This window comes from Myotis yumanensis, unplaced genomic scaffold, assembly GCF_028538775.1.
Source record: "Myotis yumanensis isolate MYYU_CA2020_CCGP unplaced genomic scaffold, mMyoYum1.0.hap1 SCAF_11, whole genome shotgun sequence".
In the NCBI taxonomy this organism is placed as follows: domain Eukaryota; kingdom Metazoa; phylum Chordata; class Mammalia; order Chiroptera; family Vespertilionidae; genus Myotis; species Myotis yumanensis.
In genome coordinates this window covers 12,574,583-12,598,368 of record NW_027223762.1, presented here as the reverse complement: position 1 = coordinate 12,598,368, position 23,786 = coordinate 12,574,583, and the positions used below count along the sequence as shown (strand labels likewise).

The following is a 23,786-nucleotide window of genomic DNA, read 5'->3' as shown; positions in this document are numbered from 1 at the left end:
TGGTGGACTAAAGTGGGAATAAATGGGTAATGTCTGCAGCTTTGTGAGCCTGATGTTTTGTTCCCCGTTTGGGATAGAGGTGAACGGACCAGATATTTAACAGGGAAACCCCGGCAATGAGCACTGAAATGTGCTCTCACATATGCCAGGCTGACTGGAAATCTATGTATGTGGTGGAGAAAGCTGCCAGAGCCCCACGTACAAGTAAAGGAATGAGAAATGAGAATTGGCTGCAACTTTGTGTTTATTTTCCAATCTACTCACAGACCAATAAACAGAACCTCACAAACGCTAGGTGTCTGGGCATGACCTCTATCCAACCATTGGCTGATCACGAAGCCATGCAGACCCAGGCATGAGCCCCTAGGATTCCAGGTTAAAAAAATAAATACGAGAAATAATAAACTGAGCAAAGAAGACATCAGTGGCAGGATAGGTGAGGGAGACTGATTCCACGATTTAAGTCCAGGCAAGTTCCAACGACTCCCAGGAAAATAAAGCTGAATCCAGACTTGCTAAATTTTATTGGATACGTCCAGTTATAAACTAAAAGTTTCTAGAAATGCCTCAAACCTGAAAAGTTAGGCTTGTGCTCAGGAAAAAGAGCAATGAATGGAAACTGGCTCTGAGTGGGCTCACGGTTAGGTTTTGCAGGCCAAGTCTTCAAGGCAGCTATGGGTTGAAAAGACTTTTAAAAATTATGTTCAGCCAAAACCGGTTTGGCTCAGTGGATAGAGCGTCAGCCTGCGGACTGAAAGGTCCCAGGTTCAATTCCGGTCAAGGGCATGTACCTGGGTTGCGGGCACATCCCCAATAGGAGATGTGCAGGAGCCAGCTGATCAATGTTTCTCTCTCATCGATGTTTCTAACTCTCTATCTCTCTCCCTTCCTCTCTGTAAAAAATCAATAAAATATATTTTTTTAAAAATTATGTTCAAAGAACTACAGAAAAAACATGTAGACTAGAGACTCAATAAATAGAAGAGATATATATATATATCTTCTTTTACATATATTTACATAGATATAATATATACTTATAATCAATTCCAGAGCTCAGAAGTACAATAACTGAAGGATTTACTAGATGGGCTCAGCAACAGACTTAAGATGGCAGAAGAATCTGTAAATGTAAACACTACGGTGTCGGGTGAATTTCCCACCAAAATATAAGATGGCGCGGGCAATTATTTAGGTTTCCCACGCAAAAGCAGAGTTAGTTTAAAATGCCTATATCTTTTGAAGTATGGGTTTGATTGAAATGAAATTTTCGGTTTCTTGTGTAAAAAATGAAAATTTATTCAATCACAGACATTTTTTTATCTATTCAGTACATAAATAATTCGATATATATAAACTAAATACGAAAAACCCAAAAAATACTTATTACCTAAAAATATACACATATTTTTAAAGTTTAAAATAAAATTTTCATAATAAATCAAAACAAATAGAAATTAATAGTTTTTTAGCGTATGATATTTTTCAAAACACTTGTACTCGCATTTTCAAGATCGCTATCACAAGAATAATTGGACAACTTGTCTGCACAAAACTCATCATCACTATAGTCTGAATGCTGCGACATTCTAGGTTAAAGCAAATAAAAATAATACTAACTGAAAATAGCGGTACTCCGATAGATATCTGATATAAAAAAATAATTATTATGCGAACACTTTGCGGAACGATTTTATTTTATTTGGTTAAAAAATTCTATATGAATGTCTTTATCACAATATATTTAAATATTTAAACACGTAATAATATTCACAAAACTCAAAACTAAAGACGTCCGGACACAAGAAGTATTTCTCAATAACTATTCTCTTTGCATGGTGAGATATCCAGGGATATCGGTTATAAAATGAGAAAACAATACATTGGTACCCTAACGGTATTGTACTCGACCAGCGCCATAAAGTGTTCTCTACTTACAAGGGATTTTTATGATACCTATTACCCCAATGGGTATGAAACGGTTCGCATACACAGGTAGGTATCTTTGTGAACGGCAAACAAACAAATATTTGGTAATACGCAGTTACAATCGGCCCGAGTTTACACGTTTCCCGCACTCCACCGCAAATCTATATGAACCGAGTTAAGACGGCTCCCGCGGAGTACGCGCAATTCACGCGAGCCGACTTAACTCGTTTCCCGCAATCCAAGTGTAAAGAGAGACCAATAGAAAGCACATTTCTGAAAAAGATAGAGGGGAAAATAAACAGAGATCTGTGTATACTGTCAAGCATATAAACATACAGGTAATGATTCCTAGAAGAATCAGAGAGAGAAAGAGGCAGAAAAAGATTTGAAGAGATAATGACTTGAAATCTTCTCACATTTGATGAAAAATATTGAGCTATACATAGAAGAAGCTGTATAAAAACAAAACAGTAGGTAGGAAAATTGCAAAGGGAATTTTATCAAGACACATCAACTATAATAAATGTTATGTCTAGGCATAGTTCTAAAGCCAAGGGGGAAAAAATCTTGAAAATAGCAGAAGAAAAGCAACTTTTTGAATATATGAGACCAACATGATGATTAATGGCTGACTCATCATGAGAAACAATGGAGGCCAGACGACAGTGGAATGACACATTCAAAACGCTAAGAAGAAAATGCTTCTAGAGGGAAGCATGGAATAAAGTACAGAAAGAATAAATGTAAAGGGAAATCCAAAATAATATTGACTGTAAAAAAAACCCCACAGAAGCCAGAAAACTATGGCCCATAGGGTCAACTCTGTCCACAGCCTATTCTTGTATGGTTCTCTAGATAAAAATTGCTTTTACATATTTAAAAGGTTGGGGGGAAGGGGAGGAGAAGATGGAAAGAAGAAGAATATGTGATAGAGACCATATATGATCCACAAAACCTAAAATATTTACCATTTGGCCCTTTACTGAAAAAGCTTGCCAACACCAATATAAATAATAAAAATAATATAGTGTGAAGTTTAAAATATATGAAACATTGCTGTGTGAGCAGATTTGGCTGGAGTAAATGGAGTTACACTGATATTAGACTTCAATAACTCAAGGATGTATGTTGTAATCTTAAATGCCAATATAACAAAAAAAATGTATAATCGGTGAGCTAATAATGTTGAGTAGGGTAGTGGAACTGAAGCAAAAAAGAAAGAATAAAGGAGAAAAGATCATAGAACAGGTAGGATACACTGAAAGTGTTAAATAGTCAGATCACTTGGGAAAATCAGAAAAGAGATGCTAAGGGGAGGTGTCTGACACATGGTAAAGATGCAGTAATTGCTCGTTATGATTATTATAATTCCGTGTCAGAGAGATGGTTAGCATAGACCAGTGATGGCGAACCTTTTGAGCTCGGGGTGTCAGCATTTTGAAAAACCCTAACTTAACTCTGGTGCCGTGTCACATATAGAAATTTTTTGATATTTGCAACCATAGTAAAACAAAGACTTATATTTTTGATATTTATTTTATATATTTAAATGCCATTTAACAAAGAAAAATCAACCAAAAAAATGAGTTCGCGTGTCACCTCTGACACGCGTGTCATAGGTTCGCCATCACTGGCCTAGACCATTTTTCAGACCCTTCCCGGCTCATATTCTGGGTTTTCCTCATAGAACTATATAGTTCACGTTTTCAACTTGAAGATCTCGATCATCCATGATTAACTGACTGCCCTGGGGTGTCACAAAGAGGCTCCACCTGGAATCAATGTTAATGTCCAGACCTGAAGACCCACATGGAAACTTCGGACCCCTTGGTCCTGTCCCCACTGAACCCTGGAATGGCATGGGCCCTCTCTCCGGTTCTCTGCTTTCCATCAGGTAAATGGGAAGAAAGTTTCTTGCCTATTCCTGCAGCGCCCTCAGGCACTGTGGGAAAAATTGTCAAGGCACCTGTGACCTGACTGAACCCAATCCAGGAATCCCAAGGGAATTTTCCCCTTTTGGAAGGTTGTTTTAGCCCAAGCTCATGGATCTATGAAAAGCTTAGAGCTCTCCAAAAAAATCCCACCTCCATAAGGTCAGTAAGGGAAAAAACATGTACTTTTCCACCCTGATGGGCATGAGAGAGAAAGACATCTGTGCACACTCTAAGAGACAGGCTTGGCTAAGATCAATCACCCTCAGTGGATACAGCCACCACGAGGGCCTGGAGCTGACAAAGGGCCCTTAGAGCTTCGGTCCTTGGCTCCCAGAAGTCACACGCAATTCTCCCTCAGGGAAGTACCTTCTGGAGCAGTGATTCTCAACACATCGCCTGCTGCATAGCCCCACAACACAGAGATGCAGATTGGACTGGCCCTGCCATTTTGTGACCTTGATCAAGGGTTCCCCTCACTGAACTTGGATTTCCTCATCTACAAAGTGGGGGTGAGATTGGCTTCCCTTCCTTCCTCATGGGGCTGTCATGAGGATCGAAGAAGAAGAAAGTGCTGTGAACGAGAGGGCTGTACACATGCGAGGGGTGAATGGTCTCTCTGGACGAAAGGAAGCTGCTTGCCCCGGGCAGTGGGGAGGACGGTCAAGGCCAACACATGTGGCCTTAAGTCCACTCTTGAGTGTACATTATATTCTTGGGCTCTTTGAAAGTGTATACTGTCCTCACAGCAACCCCAAAGCGTAGGTAGATAGGGTCCTGTGGGCATGTTTTACAGGCTCAGAGAGGTGAGGTGATTTCCGCCAGCTCACACAGACTGAAGGCAGGGCAGGCCTTGCACCCCCCACTGCACCCACTGAGCAGCAAGCTGTCCTGGTGAGCTGGGAAGGGGAGGGTCCAAGTCAGCCAGTGTCTGTCCCCTGTACTCCTTTGGACTGTGCTGCTGGGCTTTCACTGTCATTCCCACTCGCATCCAGGGCCTTTGGGCTGCTGCTGGCCACCTGTGAGCAGGCACATGACTGTCTGTGAGTGCCGAGTCAGAAGCCATGAGTCACGCCTGGCTGCTGCTCCAGCACGAGAATTCCCAGTGCTCCCAGGAACACGGGATGTTAGCTTGGGGAGTCACATGCCATAGTCAGTGGAAGGTGACACGGAGGGCCAGAGAACCTTTCTGGGGTAGCTAGTCTGACCTCTGCATGTTTGTCTGAGAATTCTGGAATGGCTGAGGTAGGCGGATCTTTGAGGTCATCTCATTTAATACCTCTAGACACTAAAACCCAGAGAGGTTCGTAAACTCGCCAGAGACCATTCAGCAAGTTAATAAAAGGGTCATGTGTGGAGCTCGAGTCTCCTTAACCGACTCTGGTATGCTTTCCCCAACACCAGGGCCCTTTTACAAGGTTATAAAAAGGCTTATTAGTATGGATGTTGTTCTATAACCCCAGTTCCCAGCATATGGGAATTTATTCTGTGGCCAATAGGACTTACACCATCACAGCCCCTGGGTAGACACAACCTCTAGTCCAGTGGTCGGCAAACTGCGGCCCCTTGAGTGTGACTCTTCCACAAAATACCACGTGCAGGCATGCACATACAGTGCTATTGAAACTTCGTGGCCACACTCAAGGGGCCAAAGAGCCGCATGTGGCTCGCCAGCCGCAGTTTGCCGACCACTGATCTAGTCTGATGAGATTACAAGAAGCATTAGAGATGATGTGGACAGTGCCAAGCCACCATTCTCTAAATACTCCACGTCTTGTGCTGACGACCACAGGGAGACACCACCACCCATTACAGATCCCATTCCAACCAGAGACCAGTGCACCCTCATGTCTTCATTCACTGATGTCACCCAAGATCCCACAACCACACCCTGTGCCCCTAGACCGGCAAGGAGGCTCTAGGGAGCACCCTAACAGGAGAGAACATACCCCAAGTTGACGTGAGTTTTGCTGTTGACTGACTTTATGACCTCAGACAGGAATGCTTTGCTTTTAGACTGTATTTTCCCCCAACTTCCTCCTGGGGACAATTGAGGCAGACCCAGAACCAGGAAGGAACACCCTGAAGAAGAGGGTCCCGGGTGAGAGTGAACAGGTGGTGCCTGGGCAGCACCTGGAGCCCCAACTCCTCCTATAGTAACATCCTCCCTGACCCCTCCCAGCGGCAGCCACCAAGGGCCAAACATTAAAGGGGAAGGACAAGGGATCCTCAAAGCTGGGGGTGGGGGGAGTGGGCAGGGATGATGATTGGTGAGCTCCAACCAGAAGGGACTCTCAGGGAACTGTGTGCCCCCTCAGGAAGCTCTCCTCCCGGAGACGACTGGGAACTTCTGGTGGGAAGAAAGGAGCAGTCTCTCACTGCCATGCTTGGGCCTTCCCAGAGCCCCGCACACTAGCTGCCGGGCCTCTCCAGAGCTGGGCACACTGATTCACCAGTGTGCTGTGTCTTCCGACTCATGACCTTTTACGCCTGAAGCTAACAGACACATCTTGCCCCAAACACCACTTGCATTAGGTTACTTCCTGCTGAAGAACCTGTAATAGCCCCCCACTTCCGCTCTAGCAAATTCAAATTCTGGAGTGCTGGGTGACCATGGGCTGGTCACTTTACCTCTTTAGGGTTCCATTTTCGTCAATGTGAAAGAAAAGATTTGGATTAAATCGTTTCAGAAGTCTCTTCAAACTGGAAGACATGATCATCTCTATTGTTCTCCTTGTCTTGGGATTTCAAAATTCCCCTTTATGTAACTCATTGCCTCCCCAGATCAACCCTGCAGTCCAGACCAGGCCTGCTCCCTGCTCCTCACACCCATGTGTTGGGCCCCCACTTTGCCTTTGGCGGTGCTGCTCCCCACACTTGTTTGTCCTCCTTGTTCCTCTGTGTTTATTTAATCCCACTCAGCCTTCAGCGCTCAATCGAGTTTCACCTCCCACATGAAACTTCCCCAGCCCACATTCATCTCTCGGTTCTCTGAATCCTACTGTTTTCATTATAGCTACTTGCACCTATTTTGGTACTTAATTCTACTCCAGTGATTTTATGCAGATCAGCTCTCTCTCCCCAGAGGGTTCCTTACATTTGGGTTATGATCTACCAGCCAGGCTCAGCCTAACTCCTGTTCTTAGAAGGGTGCTCAGACAGTTGACTGACAGTAGCAAAAATGCAGCTGGATGAAAATGATTGACAATAAAGTCCTAAAAATGTACAAGGTACAGATGACATCCCAGGCAGGCAGGACTCCTGAGCCTCCAGAGAAAATCCCATACCTGGGTGGGGATGCCACCAACTAGGTATATGACCCAAGCAAGTCCCCACCTGTCTCTTATCAAAAACTGGGAGGACTTGGGCCGCCGGAAGTTCTCCAAGATTGCTTCCAACTCTTATGTGGCACGACCGCGTTTCCAGAAGGCTGGGCTAGCAACCTCCAGGAAGGAGGAAGGACGCTGGGCCCTTGTAAAATGAACATTGACCAGCTTCCTTGTTCTAATAACAGAAGAGACACTTCTTTGCCCCCACCTCTGGCCTTGCGGCGATGTGCCCGGCACAGGGGCATTGCCAAGGCATGACAACCTCCTGGCAAGCTTCTGACCATTTCCAGGAAAACGAAATTCAGGTGCAAGTTGTCTTTTCTTAGAAACGGTGATTTTTTGCTAACTTGCTTTTGCCAATTGCAGCTTTGAGATAATGATGTTTCAGTTTTATAAACCCAAACTTTCAGAGCTTTTCCTATGTGTTGCTTGTCGATGTTAAAGCTTCAATAAAGCCCGGTTGTGATTCTTTCTTCCCTGAGGCTGGACTGTAATGCAGGGTGGTGGTCAAGGGTCCCAGCTCTGGACTCTGACTCAGGACTGAATTCTGACTCCTGTACTTATTAGCTGGATGACCTTGGGCAAATTAATTGTACACCCCTTGTAAAGGGGAGCTGTTATATAGGCACTGTGCTTAATGTGGAGCTTGGCTGTTCAAAAGATCACACCATGAGCTTAGTTTGAAGTGATCCTCCAATGGTAATGTCCCCAGTGCCCGACAGAATGACACATATATAGTCCCTGAACACAGGCATTTTTATCCTAGGCCTCAAAGAATCTCACAAATAATTTTTTTAAGGAGTTTGAACAGCTCACAACAAAACAAAAAAAATCAAGCACAGAAAGAAACAGGAACATTGACTAAAACAAAAATTAGCAGAAAAGATAAATAGAGCAGAATTAGATCAAAGACTTTGGATACTGAAATTATTAGACACATATTCTAAAACTATGTTTAGAAAAAGATACACTTGAGGGTATTTGTAGGAACACAGAATCATTTTAAAAAATAATATCGTGAACTTGGTAACTACATGTAAATTAAATTTGGAAAGTAAAGTCAATTTTCAAAATCTTCAATGATTTTGAGAGCTTCAGGTTTAATAGCAAATTGGACACAACTGAAAGAATAAACAAACAGGGACACATGTCACAATAAATTACTCAGAATGCAGCATAGAAAGGCAAAAAGGTGCTGAAGTTGGAAGGGAAGCTAGAAGACATGGCGTATAAAGTTAGGAAACCAACCAAACATTTAAGGATACATTGTTAAGTGAAAAAAAAATCAAGATGCAGAAAATGTATATAGTAGGTTATCTTTGTGCAAAAATGAAAAAAAATAATAATATATTTGTAAAAAGAAACATTGATTAGAAAATACTGAAATTGGTTACCTATAGGGGTGGGTGGGAATAGAATGGAAAGGCTAGGGAAGGGGAGGGGGACTTCTCTGAGGTTATCTGTTCACATAGTTTTGATTTTTGAACCATGTTAATATGTTATATATTTTTAAAAATAAAGTAAAAATCAATAAGAGCAGGAGAAACCTTATAACTGAATACAAACAGAGACAAACTTGACTATATGTCAAACAGAGAACATAACCACACAAAGAAAACAAAAAATTAATGCATGTGATTTTGAACAAAGTGTTTTGATTAGACACCCTGAGTGGGATATATGTAGTCTAAGACAAAGAACTTCATTTGGTGGTGGTGGTGTTACTGCTGTAATAATTCTAAATTATGATGTATATATCTTAGGATTTAGCAAGTGAGTAAATTTATTGATATTTATAACACTGGTTACACCAACAGATCTGGAATGGGGGAAGGAGACAAAAGACTAGTTCTAACTAAAATTAGAGATGACTGTATGAACTATTTTTTCTTAGCTCTGTCCACTGAGAGGGCTGAGACATAATGACATTCCAGCAGCAGTGAATACCCCTAGCACCCAGACCTTGGTTTCTAAACAAAATCCCCTACCAATTGGAACCTAGAAGAAATGGCTAATTGCATGGTTGAGACAGAAAAAATACAAGATTAGCTTGAAATACCTTCTTCCATTAAGTTAAAAAAAAGTGCTTAAAAAATTGATGGGGCCCTAGCTGGTTTGGCTCAGTGGTTGGAGCACTGGCCCATGGACTGAAGGGTCTCGGATTTGTTTCCAGTCAAGGACAGGGTGTAGGCTCCATCCCCAACCCAATCAATGTGTCTCTCTTTCATTGATGTTTCTCTCTCTTTGTCTCTCCCCCTCCCTTCCACTCTGTCTAAAAATCAATGGAAAAAAATATCCTCGGGTGAGGATTAACAAAAGAAAAAAAAGACTGCTGGGGACACAGGAATCAACTTATAGGAGCTCTCATCAGCCAAATCTGTAATAACTTGAGCATCAAAATATATAATGGCAGGACTGGCTTATAACACACTGATTTAGAAAAGAATCTGTATGTCCATTTTATATTAAAATGATGAAACATGCAAAGAGTGGGGAAGAGAAGAGAATCTCTTTTTTTACGGAGGAATTCCAACTAACAATATTAGAAGAGGTAATAGACATTTTAAAGTCACCAATTTACACTTATGGTAATAATCAATTCAGGCAAGAATCATCAGTGGATGCTAAATACCATTGGGCTTAAGAACAGTCACAGGGTACCACAGCATCTCCCTGCAGATAACATGAGTCACACGGGGGAAGGCACCATACAAGGGAGAAGGCACCATACAAGGGAGAAACCTGGCAGACACCACCATAAACAAATGATGAAATTTAACATCACCAATTAGGGTATTTACCAACATCAGGTGTATCCCCTAATGTGACACAGCTAGGAGGCAACATTATCTGTGTTGCATTTCTGCCCTAGAGTTTAATCTGATTCTAGCGATAAAGAAATTTTTTGGCAAATCCAAATTGAAGTGCACACGACAAAAGCCAGCCTAAATTTTCAATGACACAAAAAAACAAACAAAAAGCCTAATGAAATGTTCTAGATTGAAAGAGATTAAAGAGGAAGGACAAGTAAATGCAATGTGTGATCTTTGGTGAATCTAATAATCAGTGACTGATAAGTCAACTAATTTATTTCACCACAGTAGCAGATTAAAGAAATAAATCATACAATCATCTTAATAAGTGCAGAAAAATATTCAATAAAATTCAACATCCTCTTATGATTTTTTAAAAACTGTTAGAAAATTAGGAATAAAATAGAGCTTTCTGGGTTTCATAAAGAGTTATCTACAGAACAGTCAGAAGTGAACACCGTACTTTCTGACAAAACATCAAACACTCTTAAAAAAAAAAAAAAACACCTTTGGAATAAGATAAGAATACATCCAACCACCACTTTTGTGAAAAATTGTCATGGAGGTACCCGCCAGCACAGTAAGGCAAAAGCTAGAAAAGGTACAGAGATTAAAAAGAGAGCAACAAAACCTGTCATTATTGGCAGGATGTGTCTATAGAAAATCCAAAAGAATATACAGATAACATTAAAAATTTGTTTAATTGGGTTCAAAATCAATATATAAAAATCAATTTTATTTCTAGACACCAATAGCAAACATTTTCAAAATAAAAATTTAAAAATCTGTTTACCATACAACAAAAGTCATATGCCTGAGACACATATGCGAGGCCTGAACAGAGAAAACAATAAAACTTTGAGAAGCATTAAAGATCTAAGTACATGCTCATGGTTTGGAAAACTCAATATGGTGAAGATCTCTATTTCCCCCAACTTGGTTCATAGATTTCAAAGCAATTTCTATCAAAATCCAAACAGGTTTTTCCTTTGTTTGGTGGAAATTGACACATTGATAGTAAAATTTATATGAAAGTTTAGGGCCAAGTCACTCCTTAAAAAGAAGGAAAAATAGCCCTCGCCAGTTTTGCTCAGTGGATAGAGTGTCAGACCACGAACTGAGGGGTCCGAGGTTCGATTCTGGTCAAGGGCATGTACCTTGGTTGCATGTTCTCTGGCCCTGGTAGGGGTGCATTCAGGAGGCAACCAATCAATGTCTCTCTCTCTCCCTCTCCCTCTCCCTCTCCCTTTTACTCTCTCCAAAAATCAATGGAAAAAATATCCTCGAATGAGGATTAACAACAACAACAACAACAAAACAAATAAAAAAGGAAAAAGAGACTTGTTTTTTCCGAATAATAAAACTTACTATAAAGCTATAGAATTAAGACAACGTGCTATTGGCACAGGGATAGACCAATGACCTAATAAAGCAAAACAGAGTTTGAAACAGATGCAGGCACATAGGAATCCTTTATATATGAGCAGAGGCGGCTTGTTAGAGCTGTGCGGAAACAACTGCTCAGTAAATGGTGCCGAGACAAGTAGGCCTCTGCATGCAAACTATGATATATAATTGGGGTTGTCCCTCCCACGCGTCACAAAAGTCAATTCAGATGCATTAAAGACCCGAAAGAGAAAATCAATTCATAACGTTTTCAGAAGGAAATACAGGATAGCCTCATGATTGCAAGGCAGAAGAGGATTCTCCGATAAGAAGCAGAGAGCACAAACCATAAAGGAAAAGATGAAATACTTTGGAAATAGAGAGACTGAATATACAAACAAAGGCCAGACCACAGCTGACAATGGAACTCCGAGCGCCCACACATCTGCAGCAGCCTAGCCCAGAAGCCCGACCACCAACCTCAGCCTAGGCCAGTGATGGCGAACCTATGACACAAGTGTCAGAGGTGACACGCGAACTCATTTTTTTTATTGATTTTTCTTTGTTAAATGGCATTTAAATATATAAAATAAATATCAAAAATATAAATCTTTGTGTTACTATGGTTGCAAATATCAAAAAATTTCTATATGTGACACGGCACCAGAGTTAAGTTAGGGTTTTTCAAAATGCTGGCACGCCGAGCTCAAAAGGTTCGCCATCACTGGCCTAGACAGTCGGGACTTGGCCCATGACTGCAGCTTCCCTACTTTTGTCCCTGCTTCCTACTCAGGACCAACCTGAGGAAGCCAGATATGTTCCCCAAAGGGATCACCTCGGAGGCCTCCAGCCTCCAACCAGAGCACCCCTGCAGCCTCCCCCTTCTCACTGTCAAGCTTTCCCACGCCCCTGCCTGCCTTGGAGTCTGCCCATCACACGTGACAGTGGCGGACCCCTTGCTATAGCCACCTCTGAATAAACAGCCTCCATTTGTTCTCATTTGGGTGGTTTTCACTCCCCACCCCCCGACCCCCGCCCCGAATTAAGGAATTTGCTCGTCTACAGTTCCTTAAAGAGGGTGGAAAGATGAACTTCAGAGTATACAATATCTGCTGTACTTACAACAACAAAGAGCAAGTGCACAGCATGTACAAAAACTCCTAAAAACCAACGAAGAAAGGACAAACCCCTACAAAAATGGGAGACACGCTTGAACAGGTACTTTATGAAAGAACAATTCAAATGTTCAACAAACATTTTTTTAAAGAAGCACTGCAGCCTCATTAGCAATTAGGGAATGCGATCACCTGTGCAATAAGTACGGCAGGCATGGCACTCCCACCTCACACCCCACCCACCTTGCACCCCTACCTCACACCCTGCCCACCTTGCACCCCCCACCTCACACCCCACCCACCTTGCACACCCCCCACCTCAATCCTCCCCACTTCGCACACACAGCCCCAGACTCAGAGGGTGTCTGACTAGTCCAAGGTGAGCAGCAGGACCGGCACTTGCACCCAGCGAGGCCGGGCTGCTGTCCATTGCCAACTCCTTTCCTCTGTAGCCTCCAGGGAAGTGCTTTCACTCCGGGCCTAGGCCTCTCATCTGGAGGGCTGACATGACACCTTTAAAGCCCTCCTCAGTTTGAAGGATTCTGTCTTTCTAAACAAAGGGAGGAGGGGAGAGCCAGGGGTTGGGTGACAAAGGGCACAGAGGGACTGTGGCAGAGGCACAACCTTCTCCTAACCCTTGGCGTCGGGAGAAACCCAAGCCCTGCCTGGTAGCCCACTCTTCCCATCAGGGCCAACAGCACTCAAGAATGTGGGCAGTCCTTTAGAATTCATCAGCCTGAAATCTGCCTTCCTCTGTCCTTGCAGCCAAAACGAAAGCCATAAATAGCACGATCAAAATGTGCTTATCATTAGCAATGGCATTTCCATGTTACGGTCGAGAAGAAGAAAAAAAAAATCAAGGTTCAGAGAGGGAACACTTGTCCTAGGCCGCACAGCACAGAGAGCGAGAAACCAGGTCTTTGTGACCCTACACCAGTGGTCAGCAAACTGCAGCTGGCGAGCCACATGCGGCTCTTTGGCCCCTTGAGTGTGGCTCTTCCACAAAATACCATGTGCGGGCATGCACGGACAGTGTGATTGAAACTTCGTGGCCCATGCGCAGAAGTCAGTATTTTGTGGAAGAGCCACACTCAAGGGGCCAAAGAGCCGCATGTGGCTCTCGAGCCACAGTTTGCCGACCACTGCCCTACACCATGTCCCTTCTCACCTGCCTCTGGCCCCAGCCCTGAGCACCTCATCGCAGCACTCCAGCCTGCTTGGGCCCAAACTGTGCATTTTGTGCTAATGAAAAGGACACGTTCCTCTCCGAAGCTCCATGTCTCAGCAATGCGGGCCACCAGCAGGCCCACCCATCGCAGACTTACCTGGCCCCAGAAGCAGGAGCAGCCCCAGCAGGAAAGCGTGTGGCCGCGGCCCCATGCCGGAATCCTCCAGGTGTCGCGGGTCAGGGGTGAATTGTTTCCGCAGATGGGCTGTCACTCCTTTTATGCGCCTGTTGTCTGATAGTGCGCCTGTCATAAATTTTACTGTGTTCACCTTTGAAAGGGGGCAGTGGCGGCTGTAAATGATAAATATTAACATTTAGGCAGAAGATTTCTCAGGGCGGATGGGTCAAAGATGGACCTGGGCTCCCAGGATGATGGGTGCCCAGAAATTGCCACTGTTGGCATTGGTCTCCACCATGCAGAGAGGCTGGTTTCTGTTGTCCCTCAACCCATAAGCATGGGGTGGCCGGGAGTGTTGGTCCGAAGGGCACACCACACATCTGTTGCCTGCATGTTCCATGGAGAGATACAAGCCAGAGGTGAGCCGTGGAACTCATCGGGCAGAATCAGCAGTTTCCTGTGGGCAAACTCAGTGGGAATGCTGGCCTGGGTCTCAACTGGACAGGCAGGGCTGAAATGTGAAGCCTGGGCGACAAAATACCCTTGAGGGTGAGCTTTAAATCCCCCCCCCCCCCCCCCCCCCCCCCCGCAGATATCAAGGAGCAAATGCCTTTGGTTAACATGAGCAAATATATTTAAATCACCCATGCACGTGGCTACCCTCACAGCAGCCAGGCCCAGAGCCTGACTCCTGAGATCTAGCTGGGAGTCCGGAGCTGGTTTCTATTACCCAACCTCAGATCTTGATCTGCCGACATGTTTCTCATATGCTTAAAATCACAGCGATAGCTTGGTTATCTTGAATATAAAGTGAAGACTAAGTGGGCGGCTCTTTGTTCCTCACTCCTGATATTAAGATGTCGTTTTCTTTTCTTATCTGCTCAGAAACATGTGGCTTGTGGGTGACCACTGACTGAGCCCCAACAAAGGCTCAGCTTCAGAGCAGCACAGAGGTCTCAGGACACAGCAGGAGTGTGTGGACACCTGATACAACCAGCCCACTGGCCATCAGCTGGTCCTAGAGCCTGGCAGAGAGCAGGACACAGAAAAGGAAGAAGAAAATATCCCCAACTCGAGGTCTGCAGGGGCCAGTTGGGCATAGGTGCTCCTGAACATCTGACACTTATCTTCACTAAACTGCCCGCAAGCTCCACAAGAGACCCAGAGCTACTGTCCTGCTAGTAAAAATGTCAGGAGTCCAGCGCTATGCCCCCAGCAGCTCTGAGGACATCCCTGAATCTGCTTGGGCTGAACGAGCATTCACAGGTCTCCATTCATGCTTTGGCCAGTTGGAGGTGGGGTGGGAGGCATGATGGGAAATAGGCAGACATAGCTTGGCTCTACAAGTCGTGCATTTGCTTCTGTCTCTTCCTACTTTTCTGTATGATCGCCAGGCCCCACTGGGCTGGCACACACACCAACCTAATCTCCTTTACATTTAGAAAAATGACTTCGAAACATTTTTAACCGTTTTGAGGCATTTTGAAATTTCCTCTTAGATATTAGAAATCTTTGAGTCTTCTCAATACATCAAGAAATCCTCAGCTGGGCCCAGCCAGGGTGGCTCAACAGTTGAGCGTTGACACATGAATCAAGAGGTCACCGGTTGGATTCTGGATCAGGGCACATACCTGGATTGAAGGCTTGGTCCCCCGTAGGCAGCCGATCAATGTTTCTCTCTCATTGATGTTTCTATCGCTACCATTCCCTTTCTCTAAAATAAAAAATAAATAAACTCCTCAACTGGGAGGCCGTGGGGAAATAACATTCCTTGGGCACTCCAGGAGGCACAGCAGTGGGCTGTTTACATCTGTTAGCTTAATTAGCACCTACTTATTATGTGATCTCTTAGCAGCTGTGAAAACAAGGGGGGAAAGCACTGGTCAAAAGCCAGAGACAAGCTCCATCACTTTTTTTGTAAATTTTTGTTTTCTGATTTTTGCTACTGAAATGTCCTAAAAGGATATGTCCTAGAAAAGGGAAGATGCTCCATTTCAGTTTTTAGCCTCAACCAGCGCATGTTCCTGTTGGGAAAAGCACAGGCCCATAAATTCAAATCATTTAGGGATGGCAGTCCGTGCCTTGGCTGAGTGCTGCTGTCCAACAATCCACAAGGGGGTGCTAGACCAAGCGTGTGGATTAAAGCGGAGCTGGCCTTAAGAGTATTTTCAAACTGGGGGTTATATACAACCCATTATTATCCCACGCATTTAATTTGGTGAATGATCAGCCCACTTAAAAAAAATTAAACAGAATATAAAATATCCAAGGGCATTGCATTTGGTAAGGGTAAATAATGATTTGGGAAATTTTGTTTCAGCTACATGTGGTGATGCAATATATATTTCTTAATATTGATCATGGTAAAAAAAAAAAAAAGTAAGAAAGAAAACCACTACCTCAGAGAGTAGATTAGATCCACAAAGAAATCCCTAGACTTTGAGAGAAAGAAAACAGGGTTGTTTCCCTCTGGTTAAAAGATGCAGCTATACCAAATTCCCTTGTGTTAGGGGCTGTAAACAATGCTTGCAGTTAGCTCTGGGCCTGGGGAAGAGGGTACAAATCAAACTCTGTACACACAACCACATCAAAATTACAACTAAACAACACAACAGCCATCATTCAGAACTGCCTGAAGTCAAGCTGCAATGAAAGCCCACAACGAGGGAATTAAAGAAGCCACATGGAGACTTGCAGAAGGGATGGAGACAGGGATAGCTGGTTCCATCCCCTCATGTGGCAATAAAAATCGGGAGGGATATCTGGGATGAGGAGGTCCCCCCCCTGAGGAGTGAGGGGTCCCAGGCCCACACCAGGCCCCCCAGCCCAGAGTGCCAGTGCCGAGAAGAGAAATCCCCATAACTTCCGGCTGTAAAAACCAGCGGGGATTGAGGCTGAGCGAGACAGAGGCTTCTGGAGTCCCAAGCAGTTCCTCTTAAAGGGCCCATGAACAGACCAACTTGGACTCACTCGCTCTGAGTTCCAGCTCGAGGGCAGCAGTTTGAAAGGCACCAAAGACATATGGGGAGGAACTGAACTGTCCAGCGTCAGGGCAAGATCTGGGGGTGGGGGAGCAGCTTTCTCCCAGACAGAAGTGATGGCAGATCAGCCGGGCTGATCCATGCACATTTACTCACACTGTAACATTTCTGAGCACACCCTGCACATAGGGTCATTAGCTTTAGCAGTGAGGATGATGCACACACGTGTTTGCTTTGTCAGCTCCCTGGGCAGGCTGACTACTTATTGCTCCTTTTCTGAGGACCTCCCTCATCCCTCCTCACCTCCCCCCCCCCCCCCCCCAACACACACACATAGAACCAGCAGGCAGGTACCATATCTGAGACTCCATCAACCTGACTCACACTATTTGCCCCACCCTGGTGATTCCCTGAGGCCCTGCCCCACCCAACCTTCCAGCCCAACCAAGCTGTTTCCAGTGAAAAACAGACAAAATGAAGAAGGAACCAGTGATGTATGTCTATTAAAAAAAACATTAAAAACAAATTTCAAATATCACAGAAAAAAAAGAGAGGAAAGAACAACGGGGAAATCGCAGTAGACACTCACTCTACCAGACCTGGCCTTCTTGTTCTTGCTAGCAGCTAGCACACTGCCTGTCATAGCAGGAATTCATTCAACATTGAATGTAAATCAATAAATATATAAAAGGCAGGATAAAAGGAAGGAGACCTAAGGCTACCATGAAAAGATCAGCTCGACAGACAGAATAGCAAAGACAAAAGGAATACAAATCATGTTTTATGATAGAAAACTAAGGAAAGAAGAGAGGCATGTTAGCCCAATACCATGAAGTAATGGGAGAAAACACTGGAGAAGCAACACTGCGGTTCACAGCTCCTGGCTCTTCCCCAAGAAAACAATAGCCAGAAAAACACCATTATCCATCCATGTAGTGGTCCTCAATCCCGACTGTGCCTGGGCTGCACCCTCAGACACTCTGAGTTAACTGGTCTGGGTGGAACTTGGGCTCCGGTCCTTTGGAAAGTTCCCTGATGGATCCTTATGTGCAGCCAGGGCTGAAGGCCCCTGGTCCAGTGGAGCCAGGCCTACCCAATGCCCAGGGCCTGCATCTCCATCCTGGGAAGCGGGGGCCAGGGGGGGGGTGTCCCAGGGAGACAGACCAGCCAGCATGGCCAGCGGGCGCTGGCACACGGGAGCAGCTCTTCCCTGGATCTTCCAGACCTGAGATTCCACGTGGCAGGGCCCACGGAGTGCTCTGGGCAGACAAGTGGTGTGAGAGTATTCTGCCCACCAGGGGATCCCGAGGAACTTTTGCTCTGTGGCTAAGCTTGCCCATAACTCAATTCCCTTTGCGTCCTGTCTGTGAGAGCTGTGACCTGTTCTTCAAATCCAAAGGGAATAACCAAAATCTCCCCGTCTTTCCCAGGAATCTCACATGCTTCAGACCTTGCTGGGCAGCTGCTAGCTCCCACGGCCCCAACCATCATGTGCTAACCCACAGGCCGCCCTGGCTGCATCAGAGCAGACCACCTGCCCTGGAAGGCTTCTCCCGGAATAGGGGTCCAGAGAAGGAAGAGCCTTCCTACCACAGCTGGGACATCCCGCCATCCATGCTGCTGCTCCAGAATGGGCCGTGGGTCATCGCTGTGGGGCAGGGGACTGCTGTGGTGTGGTGTCACCAGCCGGGCTGATCCATGCACATTTACTCACACTGTAACATTTCTGAGCACACCCTGCACATAGTGTCATTAGCTTTAGCAGTGAGGATGATGCACACACGTGTTTGCTTTGTCAGCTCCCTGGGCAGGCCGACTACTTATCTCTAAAGGCACCACCTAAGGCGAGGGCTGTGGGGGTGGGTGGGGAGAGGTGAGGGCTGGCCTTCTGTCCCAAGGCCCTGAGGCAGATGGGCCTGCTGAGCTGGGCAAGGTCAAGAGGGCAGATCTGATCTGAGCTCCAGCCACCAGGACCGCCAGGGCTGAGGAGTTTTGTCACTCGGGTTCTGGTGCCCGGGTGTGCCTGTGTGCTCTGCCTCCGGGCACTGCTGGCTCAGGCACTCAGCCGACTGTTGCCTTCTTCCTTGGACTCAGGAAGGGCCTTGTTCCTAACTGGAGGGTTAGAAGCCAGAAGAGAAAACCTAAGGAAAAGGACTTCTCAGATTCCATACTCCCTCCATTCTGACCCATGCACATTAGCTTATACTACAACATTCCTGGAGACAGACTGTCTGATTATCCACAGAAATGTTTAGAAACTTGCCCCAGATCACACAGACAGCAGGTGGCAAGGCGAATCTTTAACACCGGGGTTTCTGCTCCAAACGCCAGTTCTCTTAACCCAGTGGTCGGCAAATTGCAGATCGCGAGCCACATGCGGCTCTTTGGCCCCTTGAGTGTGGCTCTTCCACAAAATACCGCATGTACAGTGTGATTGAAACTTCGTGGCCCATGCGCAGAAGTCGGTATTTTGTGGAAGAGCCACACTCAAGCGGCCAAAGAGCCGCATGTGGCTCGCGAGCCGCAGTTTGCCGACCACTGTCTTAACCCAAGACACCATACTTCCTTTACTTCTGTTCCTTTCAGTCTGTTTCTTAATTGACCCTCAGAGGCCCCCAAGGACACACGTGACCAGGAACATGCAGGGACGTGCACCTTAATCGCAGGCTCCAGAGAACGGTTGGGATCCCTGATGGCTCCTTCCCCTTCCCACTCACTTTCATCTTTGCTTCTGGGAGCTACCTCGAGCCAAGTTTGCCATCGTTCCTCTGTTGACATTGAGATCATGTTTTCTTAACTAGAGTGAGGCTCCAAGCTCATGAATTTTATCATCTCTTATCTGGTTTCCTGTACCAACCCCTACAGGTGGGCTGCCCCAATCCCACACCCATCTGGGGGTGGGGGTGATCTTGTGAAATACTCCTACTTCCTCGTCTCCACCCCCCTCAGTGTGGCTTCTGCTCCTATCACTCTACCAGGAATGCTTTCAGGGCAACATTTGGACAATAAGGTCCTCAGACCTCATCTTATTTGACATCTCAGCAGCATTTGACGGGTGACCTCTACCCTATTCTCGGAACACCCTGTCCTTGCCTCCTCGCTGCTGGTCCCCTGGCTTCTTCTCCACATGTTCTTTCTCAGCCTCCTTTGCCAGCTGCACCTCTGCTGCTAGAGCTCCTCTGGACTCTGGCCTGACCTTCCTTTCCCTCCATTTCTCAAGGTGAGCTCTCACACCCCCATGGCTTCATTTAAAATCTGTGCGTCAATGGTTCCTACGTTTCAATTTTCAGCCAGCCCTCCCTTCTAGCCCTCAAACCCCATAAACTCATTCATTAACTCAACATCTCTGCTTGGATGCTTCATAGGCACTTCACACTCAAGGAATTGAGAACTGAAGGTAGGACCGCCCCCCCCCCCCCCCCCCCCCCCCCCGCCCTCCACTCACTTGTACCCCTACAGGAATGGCAACAGTGGTATGGACAGACCCAGGAATGACTCTCGAAAACTCCCTCTCCTCAGCCCAAACATATCCTCAATTACTGAGGCCCATCAAGTCTATGTTCTAAACCACCTCATGAAACCACTCTCCATTCTCCATCCTCACCGTCCCACCTGGGCCCAGGCCGCTATCTCAGCTCCCAAATGGCTGCTCCCCTGTCTACTCCTGCTGGTTCCAATCCTTTTTTTTTTTTTTTTTTTTTTTTTTACATGCCAGCCTAAATTATCTTTTCAGGGTGAAAACCTAACGCCACACCTTTATATAAAACCCTTCAACAGCTTCCTACTGCCCGTGGACAAAGCCCAGCCATCTAGGTATGGTTTATAAGGCTCTGCATGTCCTCCCCTCCAGCCTCAAGCCCCCTTCTCCCCTTCTTCTCTGACCCCAGCCCACTGGGCTCCTTTCACTTCCTTGAACATGTCATCCTTTTTGCCACCTCAGAGCCTTAACACATGCTATCCGCTCTGTCCGGAACTCTCAGGCCACAGCAACCCCCTTCCTATCTCTTGGCCTCACTAACTCTCCAGGTAGACTTAGTTAAAATATTTCATAATTATGAAATGCTTGCTCTAGCCCAGTCATTGCACAGCCCTGTCTCAGGCTCCCCTGGCCTTCTGTGCTTCTCCTCCAACACTCGGCACACTTGTAATGGCTTGTTCAGAGTCTGTCCTGTCTGTCTGACCATGAGCCAGGACCAAGTGGCTCACTGCTGTGTCCCCAGCACTTAGCACAGGGCCCGACATGAGCAGGTGCTCAGCAATTACTACCTGGATGAAAACACCCAGCCTCGCTCCAGTCACTCCCCGGGGGCTCCTGGTGAGCAGAATCAAGGTTAACGTCTCCTGCCCTCACTGTAGCTCCATTACATCACTTCCTACATCTTGTCAGGTCTCAAAAAACTGTTCAGTCGGAGCTGTCTCCTTGGCTGGAAAGGGTATGGCCCATGCTTCATTCATCTTTGTTACTCTTTACCACAGTGGCTTTGCACCAGCAGGAAACTGTGTCCCAAGAATTGCACTCTTGAGACCAAGAACAACACATCACTGCCCAAAGGAAGGGGGAGCCCTGCGGGACCTCGGCCTGACCCAGATATCCGCCTACGTCCCCCAGAGTCAAGGCATCTCTTAAAATAGTTCTCCTGAGGAGACAGGGAAGCCTGAAACTTTCCCACTCTTGTGAATTATGGCTAGTGAGCCCATCGAGGACTGCCAAGTGTACTTGAAGGTCAAGCTGAGTCTCCCGTTTCTAAAAATCCTCCCTGATAGAATGCTTGCCAATCATAGACTGTCAATATTTCCTCTTTTTTTTTTTTTCTTCTATAAAACGTACTCTTTTTTGAGATACCTCTGAATCCTGGCTGAAATGACAGCAACGATATACAGTTCCCTTGTGGCTGCAAGTTTATAGATAAACAGCCTTGGCTAATTTTGTCTCAGGTTTCATTTGATTTTTTGACTGTAATCTTTGGTGCCATGACTCAGATCCAGCCTGGCCTGCCTGTCCCTGTGGACCTTCCTTCTTGTCCAGGTGTGATGTCCACCGGGGCCCCTTGAGCCTCACTGCTCAGGAAACTTGTCCACCTGGACCAGTCATTCTCTTTGTTTTGTCCGGTGTCCTTAGTGCTTTGTCATGAGGAGGAGGGTCCAGTCAACCTCACAGACTGGAGAGCAGGCCGTTCTCACCAGACCAGCACCGTGAGGACAAACTTTGCTGTGAGTCACCAATAAAACCGGATGAGAGTAGCCTTCCATCTCGGCTGTTTGTCCTGAGAGCTGTGTTTCGGCTCAGAGAGATCATATTCCCTCTCTCTAAGTTCCATCTGCCAGGAACTCAGACCACTGGGTCTGTGCTCAGAGGTCACTGACCATTAGGCCAAGGACCCAAGATACAAGGTCAAGAGCACCTTCCACTGACTGCGACTTTCCACTGAGTGTAATCAGGAGTCGTCTCAGTCTGACTCGCGTCCCCCTCTGGGAAAGCAGCCCTTTCTGGGGTCCCATTACCCATGATAACTCCTATCCCTCTCTAAGTGGCAGAACTGCGCCAAGGATGATTGGGGCCCTCAGTGGACACTTTGGGGACCCTTACCTAGAACTGCTCATTTGAGAGGTGCCTTAGAACACAATGGGATACAATTCCTCAGGCCTCATGAGCAGCATTTTTTTTTAAATTGGAACTCTGATGTTTCTAGACAGAATTCCAATTCTTCAAAGAATTTTTTGGTCAAGGCTAAACAAGGAACGCGATGACTTAAAGTGTAAAAACGATCTGGGATAAAACTGGCTCCCTCATTAAACTCCCACCCTCCAGCACCCCTCTTCAGCAAACCCTCTTTTCCACTCCTGCTTGGATCTGACCCCAATCCCTCCACCCTCTCCCTCTTCCTTCCCCTTGCCAGGATCCCTGGCCTTTCCCTAACAAGCCCCTACACTCCAAAGCATCGGTTTCCTTTACAAAGACACCTCTTTTGAGAACCACACGTGTGTTGTACCACAGAGTTTAAACCCTGTTCTCAGCACAACTAAGAGCTATTGTCCAAGGTTTCCCCAAACCCTGACGAGACAGACACCTCTTTATTGAAAAATCCAGACTCTCCCAGGGGTCTATGATCCAGGCCTGCCAGACCTCTGCCAACTAATTCACACATTGGTAGGAAGATGAAATCCTAAATTATCAATGAAAAAGGCAGAACAGACCAACCCAGGGTCAGACTTCAGGGACCCCCAACAAGCACGCCGAACCAGCAGGCTTCAAGACAGCCCAGAAAACAGGTCAGAATTTACTAACAGTGAATTCTGGGACCTTCCCTGTAAAAAGTGGTTGGAATCAAGACAATGAGAAGACAAGCCACAAAGAGGGAGAAAATATTTTCAAAAGTGGTATCTGATATACGACTGTTACCCAAAATAAACAAAGAACTCTTAAAACTCAACAAGAAGAATATGCACAACCTGATTTTAACAACGGGCAAAAGACCTGAACAGACACCTCCCCAAAGAAGATATACACATGGCAGATAAGCATATGAGAAGTTGCTCCACAGCAGGTGCTCTTAGGGAACTACACATTAAAACAAGACGTACTACACACCTGTTAGAATGGCTAACATCCCGGACACTGGCAGCACCGAATGCTAGTGAGGCTGTGGAGCAGCAGGAGCTCTCATTCATTGCCCGTAGGAATGAAAAATGGCACAGCCAGTTTGGAAGACAGGGTGGCAGCTCCTTATAGAACTAAACATGCTCGTACTATACAATCCCACATCACTTGTTGGTATTTATCCAAAAGAGCTGAAAACATGCCCTCACAAAAACCTGCACACAGATGTTTATAGCAGCTTCATTCATAATTACCCAAACTTGGAAGCAACCAAGATGTCCTTCAGTAGGTGGACGGATAAACTGTGGTACATCCGGACCATGAAATATTCAGTGCTAAAAAGAAATGAGTGATCAAG

The 23,786-nt window shown here is 45.7% G+C and overlaps 1 protein-coding gene across 1 annotated transcript in view; it reads right to left on the bottom strand.

Annotated features, from left to right (window-relative positions):
* PLB1 (phospholipase B1) overlaps positions 1-13,890 on the bottom strand; it is a 117,907-nt gene extending 104,017 nt beyond the window's left edge. Inside the window, exon 1 of the mRNA XM_070428921.1 lies at positions 13,829-13,890. Within this exon, the coding sequence (XP_070285022.1) occupies positions 13,829-13,883 (55 nt within the window). The 5' untranslated portion in view covers positions 13,884-13,890. The remainder of the gene's footprint in view (positions 1-13,828) is intronic.
* Positions 13,891-23,786: the final 9,896 nt, after the last annotated feature.